At 42.6% G+C, this 18,765-nt stretch overlaps 1 protein-coding gene across 1 annotated transcript in view; it reads left to right on the forward strand.

Moving 5' to 3' along the window:
- Positions 1-18,765, forward strand: part of LOC108534983 (neurexin-3) — a 766,104-nt gene that overhangs the window by 20,291 nt on the left and 727,048 nt on the right. Inside the window, exon 2 of the mRNA XM_017880661.1 lies at positions 15,508-15,525. Coding sequence (XP_017736150.1) covers positions 15,508-15,525 — 18 coding nt within the window. The remainder of the gene's footprint in view (positions 1-15,507; positions 15,526-18,765) is intronic.

Raw genomic sequence — 18,765 nt, forward strand, 5'->3', positions numbered from 1 at the left:
AAAGACCTTTTCTTTTAAGATAATTTGATGATATAAAGTGTCAGTTTTTAGTTTTTGTTCTTTCTTGGTAGTAGAGAAATACAGTTGGCCAATGTTAGTTTCCAAAATTGCTTTAGATATATTAGAGGTAAATAAACTCTATTAATCTGAAGACCACTGTTGCAGATGTTAGCTTAGTTTCCTTTAGGAGTAAAGTATTTGTATGATTTTATTCACTTTTTTTCTGATCTTTTATCAGAAAAACTTGCAAATAAACAGTAGCTCTGAGACCATATAATTTGTTTTTATTCAGCATTTATCAAGATATTTTGATTGTACAGTTTTGACCCTGAGACCCTTTACCTCTATGTTGGCATACTCAGATTTAGACAAAGACTGCAGCATTTTTATCAAGGGAGTATTTTTCAGAAGCAAACAGTGCAGGGGTCATATAATTCCTCAATTCATTTTTTCTTCAGCACAGTTAAACCGTTCCTTATTTTTTCAATTCAGTTTTATCTTACTGAAGTATCTTTAACAAGATCAATTCTGCTCCATGTGTATTCTATAATGAAGATTTGATTCATCAATCAGTTATTTTTTGTGTGCCTATCAAATTTTACCTACACAGCTTCTACTATTGTGAATGTTTTTTTGTGGCCATTATTTCTACCACATCCAATTTTCTCACATCAGATTTGCAGGTCTAGATTTTGTCAAGAATGTTTGATTCTTTCTTCAATTTTTTAGTCAATAGCAAATTTCACCATGTGCATTTTTAGCTGCTGTCAGTTCTATTTTGTGTGTGTGTGTGTGTTTGTGTGTGTGTGTATGTATTTTCCTGATAGGTCTAATTTTTTTCCGGGTCAGTTTTTGTAGTTTGAAAACCAAATCTTTTCCTACAACTAAAGTCAGTCCCTTTCCAAATAGTTTCTCAGGAGTATGTCCAAAACATATTCAAGGAGTCAAAACATCAGGGTCAAAATAGCCTGTGTTGTTTACAGAGACCAGCCACCCAGAAGGATTAAGAAACTTACCCAAGGTCGTACATAAAGTGGGCAGCAGATATCTGTTGGGTCACTTTAGAATATACAGCCCCTCTTGTTCAGTGAAGGGCAGAGTAAGGATGTAAAATTGGGATGAGCTTGACCTCGTGCCTTCCTCCTTCTAGCTTCTACTTTCCAACCCCTCTGCTGAGCTAACAGAAATTCCACTGACCCAGCCTCCCCAAGAAATGGCAGCTGGGGCCACAGTTCCAAGCCTCTTGACTTCTCCGTGCTTCCTAGCTAGGGCCGCCTTAAGCTGTGTGTGCACTGGGGTGGCATGATTTACAAATAAGCAGGACCAAAAAGGAAAAATCCTCTCTTGTGGAAAATTAGGTCAGTGGCAGAGTTGGGGAGGGGAGGGAATCTGAGCCCTGTTCTTCCATCCTTCAGTTCATTCCCTTTTCCTGAAGCCAGCAGGGTGGAAGCTGATGGTGCTGTTGGGAGCAGACATCTAGGGGTGAGGGGGTGGGGAGCAGTGCCCATGCACATGTTCTTGTGTGGATATGTGCGAACATGAAAGTGGTATGTTTTGCAGCCACTTGGGACTCCCCTGTCTCTGAATGTATTTGTCTGGATTACTCTAAGGGGGATATTAGTGTTGTCTAATAACGGCCTTAGATTTATCAGGGGATTTGTTTGATTAATTCCAAAGCAAAGTACAGCAGATAGATTAGAGCTCAGCCAGTGCAGTGGGTCTATACCACCCATCTCTGCCCTTTCTAATTCCTGTTGCGGGGGCTCCCCTCTCTCGTCTTTGTTGTCCTGATGGTTGAAGGCTCTAGTGTTTAAGACCCCACTGTGTGATAGTTAAAACCATTTCCCACTGCTAAAATGCATGAGTGAGTGTCTGGGCTTAGAGATAAATCTCCAAGTTCACACTGTTGTTTCTTTACAAAAGCTGGAGAAATTTGGCTACTTGCTTTTCTTTCCCAGTTACCACTGCCATACTCTTTTTTTGAATACTAAAAATATTTTATTGCATTTATAAACACAAGCTTTTGGTGATAGATTGGCACTGAGTCCTTTCTTTATTGGGAAGTTGTAGGGCAGGAGCAGGAGTAGAGAATCCTGTAAGTTTGCTTTACAATTTTTTTTCAGGGTGCACCTGTTTAAAGGTGTGTAGAGGATAGTGAACTAGGGGAGGTAGAAGTAGGTTAGACTTAATAGATTTTCAACGAGTTACCCAAAACCAGTGGTGGTAGGTGGCATCCTGATGCCTGCTAGAGTTGTGGAGAGGGGAGAGGACACTGATGCGGCAGATGATATATTAAGAGTTAGCAATAAAACACATGTGCATGGTATTTTGTATTTTTAAAGCATTTTCATATACATTATCTCATTTGAGTATCACAACCCCCTAACATATATTCCTCTATTTAATATAGTAGAAAATACTGGCACAAAGAGTTCAAGGTCATTCAATGAACTAGTGACTTTTGGAACTGACACCACCTCTAAATCCAGTGCTTGCTCCCACCGTACTCTTAATACTGGGTTCTTCTCCCAGCCCCCCCAGTCCAGGGTACCGGTACCCCACCAGAGGCACAGTGAGAAAAGCAATGACCTGGGATGCAGATGACCTCAATTCTGATTTCAGCTCTGACATTGTCCAGCTGAGTGGACATGTTAATTCCTCTCTCTTGGATCTGTGTTTCCTCTTCTGTGCCTAAAAGTGTCCTGGACAACTCTACAGCCCTGATCACAATTATAATTAATTAATTGCTTGTGTGATTATTTTTGGCCTATCTTCCTGGCTAGACTCTAAGCTCCAAGAGTGCAAGACCTGTGTCTATCTTGTTCATCTACCATCACCCCAGTACCTAGCACCATCCCTGAGACATAGATAATGTGCAATGAATATATGTCAATGAAATGAACCTGTGCAATGAAAGGAATGGACCTTACTTGAAATCCTAAGATTCTTCCACTTTTCAAATTCTCTGCTTTTTCTCTGTTACCTCTGAAACAATCTCAGAAACACCCCTTTTTTGTTTTCACTGTTTTAAACTGTCTTTAGAGTACAACAGAAGTTATAAGATAAAAATAGTGATTAATAAAAGTTCTAATTATAACTCACAAAGCATATTATTAATATGTGAATGTGAAATTGAAATTCTTTTTAGGGACTCTCTCTTCCTCTTAATCTGTGTTTCTTTCTTTCTTTCTTTCTTTTTGAGATGGAGTCTCACTCTGTCACCAGGCTGGAGTGCAGTGGCATGATCTTGGCTCACTGCAACCTCTGACTCCCTGGTTCAAGCGATTCTCCTGCCTCAGCCTCCTGAGTAGCCCAGATTACAGGCATGCACCACCACGCCCAGCTAATTTTTGTATTTTTAGTAGAGACAGGGTTTCACCATGTTGGCCAGGATGGTCTTGATCTCCTAACCTCATAATCCGCCCACCTTGGCCTCCCAAAGTACTGGGATTACAAGCATGAGCCACCACACCCAGCCTAATCTCCGTGTTTCTTGGAAGCAGAATGTCTCCTTGTCTGGGTTTCTGAGCTCCCTCTGAAAGGGCCTGCAGACTCCTGTTGAGGCTTCAGAATGGGACTGGTACTCATTAGTAGGCAATATGCATGGACCTCAGACTCAAAAAAGATTGTTAGGTCCAGAGCTTTACAACACCTCCTTACTTTATAAAGGAGAAGAAATCAGCCTTGCTCATTTTTTTTTTTTTTAAATGGGGGAAATGGAGGGGTACAAGGGAAAGCTGAAAAGCTGCCAAGGGGCTTAGAAGTAACAGAGTCTTCTAGTAGAGCTACTTGCTTTCTTCTGGGGTTCCCTCGGTCACTAGAAACTCATTCTGTCAGGGCAAGGACCCATTGGGAGGCATTCAATTGAATGCTCTCTTGAGCCAATATGTTACCCCTTCCTTCTCAAGTTCATTGCAAACCGTGCTAATCAACCGTAAACTTCTTTTTATCCCAGGCCCATGTGTAGCTTCAACCTCTTTCTTAACACAGTGTTCCAGGATGTCAACAATCAAAGAACAGGGAATTAATGTGTGCTGAGCATGGTGTCAGGCAGGTCATTAGGCATTTTATAAACAATTGCCTCTTTTGATAAGCTTGACAACTCTGGAATTGATATAATGACTCCCAATTTACAGATGAAGTTTAAGGGACTTATCCAAGGTCACATAATGAATAGCAGTATTGGCATTTGAGCTCAAAACTTTCTACATACCTCTCAGTGAGCCCAGCCCTCAGGGGTGTCCATCTGACCATCGGCTCATATGGTGAAATGTCTTTACAAAAAATTCCTCAGCTAGGTGCAGTGGCTCACATCTGTAATGTTAGCACTTTGGGAAGTTGAGGTGGGAGAATTGCTTGAGGCAAGCAATTTAAGAACAGTCTGGGCAACAAAGTGAGACCCCTCACTGTACCAAAAGATAAAAAAAAACGTTAGCCAGGGTGGCATGTGCCTGTAGTCCCAGGTACTTAGGCTGAGCTGGGAGGACCAGTTGATCATGCAGCTATACTGTAGCTTGGGTGGCAGCAAGACACTGTCTCTTAAAAAAATAAAAGATTTCTCTCCACTCAGTTGTGGCTGTCCATCCTAGGGGGACACTTTAAGGTTTCGCAAGTCAAAGACTTTGAAGCATTCTCTGTCAACTCTAAACTCCCAATTAGTGCTAAGTATGGTAATAGAAGACCATGTAGAGCCACACTATCATGTTGATATCATCTCTTGGTTCATGAGATTGGTGACTAACAGCATGGAGAGCCATCTTTTTGAGTCTCCAGTGCCTAAGTCAGTGTCTGGCATGCAGCTATTTTGAGTAGAACCAGACACAAAGGCTCAGGATGAGAACAAAAAAAGGGTGAGGATAAAGGCTTGTGGTAAACTGTAAACCTTCCCAGCTTTTCTGAGGATCCCAAAGCCAGCCTTTCTCAAACTGTGTTCTGTGAGATGTTACTAGATATTTAATGGGGAGATTGAGGGGGAATTTTCAGTGACCTGAAAACATATATCCCCTATGGAGTATATCTCCTCTTGGACTCCACAGTGTATGTTAGTATAGATAAAGTTTTCTGAAGACTTGGGATATTAAAAAACAAACTTGGTGTTTTCTCAATTTAGTGTACCACAGATTTTTTTTTTTCCAAAGAACACCTGTTCACATCTTGCTGGATGTTGTATTTTTATGGAATTTAGTTCTGGATATGCTACCCGAGCTTGTAATCCTTTCTCTGAAATGTGGCTCCTGAGATCCCACGCAGCATCGGATGTTGCACATACAACAATGCACATTATACTCTAAAATACTTAATGACCATCAATTCCTTCCATACTTTCCAATGGTCTCAGCAAGCACACGCTAATTTCCTGAAATTTGTCCTTGTGTCCCAAAGGATGATAGATTTGGGTGGTGAGACCAGTAAGAGAAGAAATATCTGTGGTTGGAAGTATGGTACTGTGGGAAGGAAAAGGAGTTTCGAGTCAGAGCAATCGGAGTTCACATCCTGGCTATTATTTATGAGATGCGTGAACTTGGGGATATTAACTTCCCTGAGCCTTAGTTTCCTTGTCTGTTAAGTGGAATAACAACAGTATCTACATCAGTAGGATTAAATGAGGTTGTTTACATACACTATAGTTGCAGGGGCCTGGTGTACAGGAAGCCCTCAGTAAATGGCGGGGATTATAATAGATAATAATCCCTGCCCCGCTGTCTTCTGGGTCATGTTTTTCAAATTTCTTTTATGATGTTATTGTGAATAGGGATCCCACTTAAACCTTTTTTTGACACTAAGATCTAGCATATTGGCTAATAAGGAATTGCCCCCATTAGTATTTCTGGAGTGAATAAACGAATGTTGTAGCACTCTGTTGTTTACAAAGCACTTACATGTTTATGGCCTCATTCAAACATTGCAGCAACCTGGACATGTACTTAGTGTCATTCTTCCCAGTAGTTGGGGATGTGGAAAATGAGACTCACAGAGGCTCAGTTGGTGAAAGTCACACAGCTAGTAGGAAGCTGGAAAGTCAGGCCTCAAAGCCAGGGCTTCTGTAACTAAAATGTGGACTGTACACACAATGGAATATTATTCAGGAAGAAAGAAAATTCTGACACATGCTACAACATGAATGAACCATGAGGACATTATGTTAAATGGAATAAGCCAGTCATGAAAAGACAAATACTGTGTGATTCCACTTACGTGGAGTACCTAGAATGGTCAAGTTCATAGACATTGAAAGTAGATTGGTAGTCTTCAGGGGCCAGGGGAAGGCGGTGAAGGGAATTAGTGTTAATAGGTATAGAGTTTCAATTTTGCAAGATGGAAAGGAGTTGTGGAAGTGGATAATGGTGGTTGTTGTACAACATTACAAATGTACTTAATACCACTGAACTGTACACTTAAAGATGGTTATGATGGTACATTTCATGTTATGTATATTTTATCATAATTCAAAAAAACTGGGAAAGCAAAACTAGTACCAGGGCTTCTGACTCCAAACTGAGGGCTCTGTCCCACACCCTGTATCAGCACCTCCTACGGAGGAGCTATGGTATGCCTCCTATTCCAAGGCACTTTATTTTGTACTGAATTGAAAAGTTTGCAGAACTCACCTCCACTGAAACCCTAGGAGACCAACCTGCTTCTCCTAGAACATTCATCCTATTGGCCTAAACTCTGGGAAGTCGGAGTCTTTCCAGAGAGTAGGGACTTCTTTGAAAGAGGGCAGATCCTCTGTCTCAAGGAAATCACTGGGGTCAAGTAATGCAATAATTATGATTGCCAACCTCAATGACTACTTCCTGTGTGCCAGACACCTTGCTGAGTGCTTTTGCATACGTTAGTTCTTCATAATGCTTACATCAGTCCTGCCAGGCAAGTAGACTGTCCCCATTTTACAGATGGGGAAGTTAGGGCTCGAAGAGGTTGGTTAACATGCCTGAGCTCATGTGTGCAAGAGCCAGGAATGTCATCCAACTCTACCTGACTCTAGAACCTGCCTCTTAACCTCTATGCGATCTAAAAGGGGGACAGAGAAATTGGAGATGTCTATGTCTAGAGTGTTTTCCCACATAGGAATTGACAGATTTCTCTGTCCTCCTATGGTACACTTTTCCCTCTCCTACCAGATGATGGGACATCCTTTGATTTAGGCCAGCTTCTGTTTTGATTTCCTGGTGTCCTCTGAGATGCAGATGTGTATTCCTTTCCCTGGCGAGTCATGCTGCAGTGTGAGAAGGACAGCATCCATTTCTTTCCCTAGGAAGTTGATATGTGCATCCTGTTCCCTGGCAGTGTCCATCTGCTATGAGGACTTTCCCAAGGCCCTCACCCTGTTGTGTGGGAGACTACTGCAGGTGCCAACCTCACAGCCTAAGGCTGGGAAATATTATCCGGCTGGAAATGCCTTTTGTTTGCAAAGCTTAAACAGGTCAATAGAAGCTCAACTTGTCATTTTCAGTTTACAAGAGATGTGTCAACAAGCCAGCGGAAACAGTAATAATTTCAATAAGTTTCTTGAATGTTTACTATGTGCCTGGCATTGTGCTCAACAACTTTATATGGATTATTTCACTTAATCCTCACAATAGTCATAAATTAGGGACAATCAGTTCTGTTATAACACTTGTTTTGAAAATGCAAATTTGTTCGAATGCAATTGATATTAGGGAACATTTTGAGCATAATAATTCCGCTTTTGATTATGCATGATTTTGTCCATAAGAAACACTAGGTGAAGGCAGAAAACTAGCCAGCAGAAGCAAGCTGTGTAGGAACACTCAAAGTGTACACATCTCAAACCTGTACCAGCAACTTCAGCTACCATGTGTGTTGTGAGTCCCACCCCACAACTGATGTTTCAACTTTGTGTCCAATTCCAGGAGATCCTCTTCCTACACTTTACAACAATTCATAAGCTTCCCACTTTTACAGACAAACTTCAGGTCTGTTAAAAGTGCCATATTTATTGTAGTACTTATGTACTTCTTAGTGATTTAACATGTATAAAATTGCTTCCTCTATTTTATTATATGTCACTGATAAAGTTTATAGGTGTTGCACCCCAACTTCATCTTTCCAGTTAAGCTCTGTGATTTTTACTGTATGATTTTGCACAGCAAAATGACTTTTAGGATTGTATATATGCTTCTGGCAGAACTGACTTTACTACCATTACTCCTGTGTGGCAGAAGAAGAGGACCACGAAGCTAAGAAATTTGCCAAAAATATTTTAAGTGACAAGTGGCAAAGCCAGGATTCAAACCCCAGGCTACCTTACTCACATGCCTGTACTCAAAATTTCTAAAGCATTAAAAAAAAAAAAAATTTAAAAAAGGCTGTCTGCACTGATCTCTGATTATATCTGTAACAACTAGATTGCCTCTTCTCCCAACTGTCAGTCAAATCCTGGTTCCTCAAGCCAGAGCCACTGCAAGTATGTGAGAGCCCCTGAAGGTGTTTGAGTACAGCAGTGACCCGGCCCACAGAAATGCTTGCCTTGGTCCTTCCTCTTCCCCTCCTGGCCGCTGCCTGCCCAGGCTGACTGGTGCCTGATATAGCTGCTACTGATGCTCTGTCTTGCAATCTGGAGTTATTAGCATCAAAGAACAAAAGCAAACAGCACCAGGGCTCTGGGGCTCAGTCCTCTACGAAGGTAGATGAATGGACCCTTATGTCGGTGATAAAGCTAACACGACCCGACCTTTTATGGAGACAACTCTTCCTGTGTTTGAAGAGCTCAGACACTGAGAGCCAGAAAGAGCCCTAGAACGAAGGAAACAGCCTCCTCGCTGCTGGAAGTTTGCTTTAGTTCTTAACTAAAAAAATTGTTTCTGTGTTTGTTCTTGGAGAAGAAGGGAAAACCTTATGCTCCTCTTCCCCGGGGGCAGGAGTCAATAGGCCATTGGGGAGGAGCAGTCTTTGCCTTTCTTTTTTTTTTTTTCCTTCTAACATTATGGCTCAGTGTAATCCTCAGTGGAAGACGTGCCCTGCTATCTGAGAGCCTGAGGCAAGACTATACATGGAGGCCAGTGGCCAGCCTCCCTTGTCTCACTGCTAGCACCAGGAAGGCCCTCATGCATGTTTATGTGATGCCCCAGCCTGTAGAAGCCCACAACTCCTGCAAGCAGCTTCTTCTTGGCCACTTCTTGACACTAGAGTGCACATACCACTAGGCTGGTCTGCTTTGAGAGAATGGACCCTGGGAAGAGGACCATGTGGATTTGGAGCAAGTGGGCAAGGAATTCTGGGTACCAGAGCATATTCTATAAGGGTGGGGGCAAGCGTTGCTGGCTCTAGGTGGAAACATCTATTTGACCTGTGGACTATTCAGTTCCTGGGCTGGGATGTGGGTGCGGAATGAACAGAGTGGGCCCCTCTAAAATATATAGCCCAGGGCAGGGTCTCCAGTTGCTCAGGCCTATGGCATTACTGCATTTTACCCCTTTCTTCTGACCCTTGCGATACCTTTTTCTTACTTCCGTGAGATGTCCGATATTCTTATACCTACTTTGTAGTTCCATGGGTCAAATGGTTTCTGTCCTGGTTTGCTCTTACATTGAAAAATATAGTTTAACCCTTACCTGATGCGCTACTGAGTCTGAGAGGTATAATCATAGTGCATCCTCTCTAGATCTTAGTTTCCTTATCTGTAAAACAGGATGAATAATGTTTCTACCTGTTAGGGTTATAATGAAGATTAAATAAGATGGTGCATATGACTGGGGTAGGATGCCAACTCCCTTAAATCAATCTTATTTGGCTGTAAACTGTCCTGCAATTTACCCCCACTTTTTGTCTCTTAAAAAATCAATATACACATATGTATACACACATATTTACATAGATATTTCCTCAGGCCATCCTGGGGCCCAGTGCTGCTTCCCCATACACAGACTCCAGCCTGTATAACAGCACACAGAGAACACTTAATAAACATAAGCTTTATTAGGATTAATATTGCTTTTATCCCATTTTGTCCTCATGTTCACCGTCTGATGGGGTGATACTGCCAGGATGGTAATTGACAGAAAGGGGAATCCACGGCTGGATTTCCAGGATTCAGGCTCTGGCTCCACAGGCTGTGTGACTTTTGGCCAGTTACCTATGCTTTCTGTGCCTCAGTTTCCTTATCTGTAAAATGAATGTGGCAATAGTTCCTACCTCATTGGGTTGTTGTGAGGAACTTAGAACAGTGCCTAGCACATAGACAGCCCTCAGTCAATGTTAGCTGGTGATTTTATTACCTTCATATATGAGAGGACAGGAGTATTATAAAAATCAACCCCAAGCCCTTCCTCTTGTCACGCAGAAGCAAGGCAGACAGAAGGGATGCAGCTGCAGGTGTTTCTGATCCCTTGCCTTGCTGCATCCCAATTTCCGAGGGTCTCATCTGTACAGCTCCCTCTGTACTCTCATCTGCACAGCTCCCTCTGCCTGTGGATGCTACTGTTAGACCAGTTGGGGTCTGGGTATGGAGGAGCAGCATAGGGCCCCAGGACTGGCCAGAGGAAATACACAGGTAAATATGTGTGTATACATATGTGTTTATCAATTTGTAATAGACGAAAGTGGGGGCAGATTGCAGAAGAAAAGGCAGTTGACAAACCAGGTAAGATTGATCTGGGGGTGGTAGCATTTTCCCCTGTGCCAGCACACTTCCTCAGCTACCTCCTGCTGTTTTATTTTCTCATACTGCTGGGCCTGTAGTTTTCCAGAGCGCCACTGCATTTAAATCTATATTCTATTTTCTCTCCTAGAAAATAGGTCAGACTCAAGGCAGAGTTCACCAGGTGGGGTCCCGGAAGGTTTGACTGGGACTGGCCTACAGGAGGCTGGCTGTGCAGCCTGTCCCATGCTCCCCAGAGCTCCTCCAGAGGCATGGGGGAGTTGAAGTAGCAAGTCGGGGAAACTTAGACTCATACCTGTCCAGATGATCTAGTATAAATGAAGGGTGAAGTGGGAGGACTACCCCGGCTAAGCTAGGTTCTGCAAGTGCAATAGTGGTGAATGACGGGTCCTTTCTTTTCCCCCCAATGGTAATGTATTAGTCTGTTCTCATGCTTCTGTGAGGGAATGCCCGGGACTGGGTAATTTATAAAGAAAAGAGGTCTAATTGACTCTCAGTTCTGCAGGGCTGGGGAGCCTCAGGAAACTTACAATCATGGCAGAAGGGGAAGCAAACATGTCCTTTTTCACATGGTGGCAGGAAGGGAAGTGCTGAACAGAAGGGGGAAAAGCCCCTTATAAAACCATCAGATCTCGTGAGAACTTATTCACTACCACAAGAGTAGCATGACTGTAACTGCCCTCATGATTACATTATCTCCCACTGGGTCCCTCCAGTGACTTGTGGGGATTATGGGAACCGCAATTCAAGATGAGATTTGGATGGGGACACAGCTAAACCATATCAGGTTAGAAGAACCAGATTCCCCAAACTGCAGAAAATTGTTTCCCTTGGACTTGAGGATAACAATGCTGAACGTATGCACTTGTGGCTGAAGCTATTGTTGAATATGCAATAAGTGTCCATCGGGCTCTGAGTGGAGGCAGGAATGCCCTAATTTACTTCTTCCCTGGTTGTGATGCTGAACAGAGTGGGTGAAAGATGGAGGTGGGTTTCCAATTCTTTCTTTCCTGTTTTGTTCCTACTGTTTAGAGCATGGAGATCCTAAGGGAGGTAGCTGCAACTGGGCCAGAGCTAGTTTTCATCAGGATTACTTTTTCCCCCTGAATATTTCTTGAGTACCTGTTACCTACTGAGGACGTGTGTGAATGGTAGAGCTAGGAAGGTGAGAGAGGGAAGGTAATGTGAGCCAGTCTTAGGTTTTTCTATCATAAAGTAGAAATAACTAACTGAGCAGATACAGCCTAGATATTTTGCATTTGCTGTTCCCCTGCCTGAATAGTCTTTGTCAGGTATACATAAGAGTGTTTCTCACCTTCTTCAGGTATCAGCTCAAATACTACTTCCTCAGAAAGACCTTCTTTAACTACCTTCTCTAAAATGGGGATACTCTGCTGGCACTTACTCTACTTTTCCTTTCTTCATGGCTCCAATCACTATTTGACTTTATATTTCTGTTTTTGTTCCCATTAAAACCCAAGAGTATTGTCTGTTTCATACGGCTTGTATCTCCAATATTTAAAGCAGAGTTTGGCCTCTGTAGCTGCTCAGTCAATATGTATTGAATGGTGAATAGATGATCTTCACTGATAAAACTCGCAGAAATAGATACTTTTGTATCTCCATTTATACGTGAGAAGTTTGAGGCTCAGAGAAACTAAGATAATACTTGCCTCTAGATGAGGGGGTAGAGCTGGGATTTGGTTCTAGGTCATCTTAATCCCCTTATTAGGAAAAGCTGTTTTCTTCTATGCTCCCCACGTTTTTAGGTAAGCTGTCTTCACGTGGTAACAAAGATGGAATATGGCAGCTCTAGAGAAATGAAAGCACCCTATTTCCTGATAATTCCAGTAAAATTCCCTGGGGAGACTCTCTTTGGTTAGGCTTGGGTCAATGTCTGTTCTGGAGCCAATTATTGGAGATAGAATATTCTCAAGACCTGGACTGAGTCACATGACTACTACCCTTGGAGCTCAAGTGGGAGTGGGTCACCTCTAGCAAACCACTAAGTCTGAGAAGGGAGGCTTCCCTGGAAAACAGCTGAGGATTGTTACAAGCAGAAGAGGAAAGGGATGCTGGGTAGGCAGTTTGGCAGATGGACAGTGCTAAGGTTTTGATCTTTACTTGCTAGCCATTCCCCTCCTTCATCTACCTCTTGCCTTCACCATTTCATGCTGTTAGTCAGAATTGAGTCCCGAGATTCAGGTCACTCACTGCTTCTTGGGCCAGGGGCCAGGTGCTAATGTGTCTCTATTCCTAAAGTTGGAATAATGCTCAGACCTGCCTCCAGGTCAGTGCCACAGCTAGGAACTGAGCTTGGACCTTGATCCCCAGCCAGAAGGTTTTGTTCGTTTGTTTGTTTTTGGTGGGATTGTTGCCCCTCTTTGACAGGAATAAGTGTAGTATTTTTACATACAGGACTAGAACTATGCCAAATTGAGACTTCAGGAGGGAAAACAAGAGAAATAAGGATGGAATTTGTTTTGATCCTTGCTTCTGTTCACTCCTTCACTTCGCACTGAGGAATGGGGTGGGAAAGAACCAGAAGGAGGGGAGATCGGGAGCAGACATCCTTATTCGTAAGTAGAAAAGTGGAACCAAAATCACTGGCTTCATTCCTGTGATGTCTTGGTGTTTCCAGTGAGCCATCTGGTCAATATTTTTTTATATTTCTGTCTGTGATAATTCAAACTGATAACAATCAGAGTCACTAACATTTATGTAGCATTTTGCCTTGTACTTAGTTCAGTGCTTTACAAGCATTTAATCTCATTTAATTCTCATAACACCCCCATGAGGGAGGCTCTGATATCATTCTCATTTTATAGCCAAGGAAGATGACTCTTAGAAATTTAATGATGAGTCCAAGGCCACAGAGAGGCTGGGATTTGAACCCAGACCTGTCTGTCTCTGAAGTTTAAGATCGTAACCACATCATCCCCAAATGGGCTAGTAACCGGTATTGAAAAACCTTTGGAGTTCCAGGGAATTCTGTCTCCCTGGCACTTGGTGTCCCTAAAGAGCCTGTTTGTATGAGCAATGGTGTTGACATTCTTCTGCCACAGAACTCGGCCACATGTAAATAGTTTGATATCCTGTTTAATTAAGGGGTATTTTAATATCTATTCTATGCAATTCATCAGTAACAGTTAATGGCCCTGCCTAGTTATTTATACAACACTTTTTCCCTTTCCACCTCTTCTCTTCTTCCTGCCACTCATCCCTAAATCTAACACACTAGAAAACCTGAAGGGGGGGTGTGGCTGAGGCATGATTCAGAGCTTTCTAGAAGTTTCTTTGGGCAGATACAGCTTCTAGGGGAGGCAGGGTGGGGGCTAGAGAAGTGCTCAGCTGTTGCTATGGGTATGTTTCTCTTTTATTCTGGGCCACAGCTTAGTTGGTCAGCACCTGGATTTTCCTGGGACAAGAGCCCTAAGGATACACTGGAACTTTACAAATCTGATTGCAGGCATTTCATTATTGGTTGGCATGAAGAACATTACCCATCCTGTTCAGGCAGCAAATTAGAGGCACAGAGAATAAACCATAACCATAGGGTAGTTGGGAGACACTCACCCAGCTTCCCCAGGGCTTCAGCATGATCGCTTTAATCTGCAAACCAAATTCAGTTCCTGTATGCTCTGGAGGGATCTAGGCTTCAGTTGAATGAATGATGGACTGGGTGGCATCCAGGAGATCTAGGATATTTTCTAGTCTCTGCCCCTGAAGTAGCTGTGTGACCTAGTACAAGTCTCTACTTCTTTCATCCTCCATCTTTACAAAAAAGAACTAAACTAGGTACTTAGTGTCTGTGGCTACTCCAGATCCACTGTTCAGTGATTCTAAGTGAGCTATCCAAGACTGCCAGGTTGGTCAGTGGTTTCCTGAAGCAGCCCCTTGTTCCTTCTCCTCTGCTGTGGTATATCCTCTCAGATTGGGCCTAGGGGTTTTAACAGTGCCTTGGGCTGCTCTGGGTTGTGCTTCCCCAGCCCGATTCTATTCCACATCTGAGGGAAGGATAAGGAGATTATGTTGTTCATGGAGCTGATAGGAGTGAAGTGTTCTTCATTTTCTGAAAGTTCATTGGCTTAATTCAAATGTCAACCTTTCTAGGGTTGGGTGTTTATTCGTAGTTGTCAAAAGTGATTTCAAATGGCAATTTCTGTCATTAGTGATGGGGTGAAAAGCAAGGAAAAAAATTAAAGGAGGAGGCAGGATTTCAATTTGTATGATGAATGATCTACTCACACACAATCTCATGCATACACACTGCTGTCTGTGATGAAGCATGGTCACTGGGTATACCGGGGAGGGGGGGATTTATAAATCTTTTGTGATCTTATGTCCTTTAGTCCTATGTGGCGAATAAATCTGTAACTTGCTCTTAATTGTTATGCCTCTTTTGCTTTGTTTCTCAAGGGAGTGGTCCATTTTTACTTTTTCTTTCTGCTGGGAAACCTTGCTTGACTTCATGTCCTGTGTTTAGTATCCGAAGAGGAGGAGGAGGAGGATTTGCTTTGGTGTCAGTGTGCAGAAATCAACCAGAATATTTTAACCAATATTCTTGCAGGATTCCAGTCTGCTTGGCTCTTTGAAGCCCTATCTGATTCCAGGATGATGTCTTTCCGGACAGATGTGAAGCTTACCTCTCTTCCTACATGCAAAGTGAAAAGGGAGCCTGGCCCCTCGGCTTGCATGGGTGGTTTTTGGGTGAAGGTAGAACGAAGTGCTCAGAAGCTGAGTACCTTTGGGGCTTGCATGAACTCGATAGTCATGCAAGTGCACATTGCATTGTGTGTGTGTGTGCTGCTAACACTCTTCTTCCTTTTTCTCCCCCTTTCTCTCCTCTCTCCCTTTCCCTCCCTTTGAAAATGCTGCCACAGATGTCAGTCAAGGTCCAGGTGAGTCTTTGTGTTTGCACAGCTGCTGTGGGAATTTCACCTCTGCTAGATTGTGCATGGTTTGAGTCTGAGTGAGACTTTTAGAGAGACAAAATTCTGAGTATATTGCATTTTCACTGATCTAGGTTTAGAAGAAGAAATGCTTCAAATTAATGGATTTGTATTGGTTTTGAAGAACCGTTTTAAAACCAAAGGAATGTGATTCTTATACTTAATATAATAACTTCCTTCTCCTTAGTATTTCTGGGTGATTCAGAAAATGAGCATTTTTGGGAAAGTATTTGTAAAGATGTTCTTAGATAAGTATTCTCCAATTTAATGAACAGGTTTTGCTTTGTCTTCCACACATCTGCTTATCTTCTCTAGCTTCATGTGGTTGAAAGCAGAAGATATGACATACGTAGCATGGAAAATATGATGTGGGTGAAAGGAGCTTTCTTTCTTTTATTCTAAGAAATGTATTTTCACAAGGAAATCAGCAATATTTATTGTTTTTCCTGGTTATGTAAATAATACATGGTCACTGTGGAAAAAAAAGTGGGATGGTTTGAATAAATGGTTTTTGTCAATGGAAAAAATACAAGAACCACCTTTATAATAATTAAGCATTTCTCTTTTTAAAGTGTGTCTTCATCCAGAGTCCTGGTTTTAAGCATTGTGTGTGTATAGACAAATATATATGCACACGCACATACATAGAATCATGTGAACTGATGCGAACATTTATGGATAAGTGTCAGATGACTTAGAATGGTTTGGAGACAATTCTGAACTGGCTAGAACTTTGAGTTAAAAAGAATAATTAACTTGACCAAATAGGAAGGTAGCATCATCTCAGGTGTTTTCACATGTTTTCTTGTTTAGTCCTTTTAACATTTAATTTTTTTATAGCATTAATACAAGATAAGTATCATTATATTCATTTTAATGTATAGGAAATTTAGGGCCTGTTAGGTTAAGCAGTTTTGCCCATGGTCATAGAGCTTGTCAGTGGTAGCCCTGGGATTTGAACTTCTGACTCTCCATTGGAACATGCTAGGACCCATGAGTGAAAATTCTCAGTGATTAAAGATTTTGTAAGTATTTCCTAATGAGACTATTGCGTATTTGTTTGTTTTTGCTTAGAGATAATGTGACATTTTCTTTATTAGCAGCCTTCTTTCCAAATGAATGTATCTTTTTATTGTTCTTAAATATCTAAAATAATCTACCAGACTTAAGTAACATTCTTCTGATCATTGTTCTGTGTGGGATCTTACACAACATAAAAGTAGAATACAGTTATTCTACTTAATGCAGAGAGTTTCTCTCCATTTTTTCCTGCCTGCTCCCTACCTTTGAAAATAATTGGTGTTTGAACCAAAGCCCAGGACAGCATTTCCTAGGAAGATGCCATTAAGTTTATTATTTCTATTTAATAATATTTTAGTTCAATCACTCACTCAACGAATATTTATGTTCCAGGAACTGTTCTAGGCCATGGGGACAAAACAGTGAACAAAACAGAAGACAATCAGTGCCCTCATGGACCTTTTATTTTGGACAGAGGCAGACAATGATCTAAAATGTACACACAGACACACACATATCTATGTATATATACACATACTTTATATGCATACATATATACATGCATATATGCATGTTATGTATATATTACATATATATAGTGTCAGGGGGTGGGTGAGAAGTGCTGTGGAGAAAATTGAAGCAGGTTAGAGGAGAAGTCCCTAATTTACAATAGGTAGTCAGGGAAATATCCTCTGATAAGATGATATTTGCTGGGAAACCTCAAGGAAGCGAGGGAGTAAGCCCAACACCTTGTTTTGTTTGTAAAGTGCCACGTGGCTTCTTCTCTTTCTGGTTCCCAGTAGAGATGTGACCAGGGGTCACCACATAGAGCTGGGCCCTGCTTAGCGTCTCCCAGCCAAGGGTGTGCATGGGGGTATAAATCCAGCCTGTGTTCCTCTTGCCAAGCTTGTGCCCATGAGGCTGCCTCTGACCAAAAGGGCATCTTTTTCTAGTGCTCATACAGGCGCCATATTGGTCCTGGGTGAGATAACATGGCGGAGTGAAACACAGTGGACCCATAGGCCTTCTGCCATCCTTTCAAAGGGGTAGAGGTCTGTGAGTCACCCTTCCTCAGATAACAGCAACTGTGACCAGCCTGACCCACACCATTTCAATTTAATGGCTATTGTCTCATTTTGTTCTCTTATTCCTCTGAGGTGTGTAGCCTGAGTGCCATTTCAGTGCCGAGGAAGTTGGGGCCCAGGGAAATTAAATGATGTGTGATGGTCACCCAGCTGTTGAGTGGCAGGGCCAAGAGGGGATTGCAGCCTAATTTCAGATCTTGTGCTCTTCATTCTGTCCTTGAAGTGTCAAGGGCTGATTACCAATCTTGTTGCCCCACCAACCCCTTGCTTTTTCGTGGTTTCTGAGCCTGAAGCAAATCACTGGTTTGGACCCTTCCCTTGTGACCCTGGACGTGGCAGGAGGTGGCCTGAGCAAGCCCAGCCCTGGCTGAGGTCAGTGGGGGCCTCCTGCCTCTCTGAGCCCCTGGCCAGGCATTCTGGAGCCAGCAGCACTGTGGTTCTGAAACAAGAAGCCTTTAGTGGTTCTCTGACTTTTTTTTCCTTCCCCTCAGGAAGACAAATTGGGGATTTTATGAGCTAATGTAACTATTTACCAGAGGCTGCTGGAAGACTATAAAGGGATGATTGATTAATTGATTAATTTTACATGTGGAGGAGATGAGTTAGAAGTAACCCTAATGTAAAAGTCTGAGATGGGGCCTGGTGGGCAATACCTTTCCCAAGGTCCCAGAGACAGGCTGGGGACTTGGAGCAAGGGCCCAGGGCACCCAGGAAAAAGGGGCAGGCACATTTTCTTCCACTTCATGGAGTGAAATCCATATTCCCTCCTTGTAGTCTTTGGGGAGGAGGTTCAGAATAATAACAGTAACAGTAAGCACTTGACAGGTGCTGAAGATGGCCTGGGAGCCCAGCTCTGACATTCTCTTAACTCTCCATGTCAGCCCCTCCAGGTTGGTGTTACCATCCTCAGCACAGAGGGAGAAAAGTTGCTGCAGGGAGTTCAGTAACTTGCCCAGGTCACCTCCTGCTAGTGACTAGGCTGGGATCCCGGATCTGTCTGCCTCCAAAGCTTGTGCTCTTGTTCTTCCAGACCCTGCTTTTCACGTGACAGAGCTGTGGACCAGGCTGTGTCCTGTTTGTGTCT

Source organism: Rhinopithecus bieti, unplaced genomic scaffold, assembly GCF_001698545.2.
Source record: "Rhinopithecus bieti isolate Rb0 unplaced genomic scaffold, ASM169854v2 scaffold_11380, whole genome shotgun sequence".
Lineage (NCBI taxonomy): Eukaryota > Metazoa > Chordata > Mammalia > Primates > Cercopithecidae > Rhinopithecus > Rhinopithecus bieti.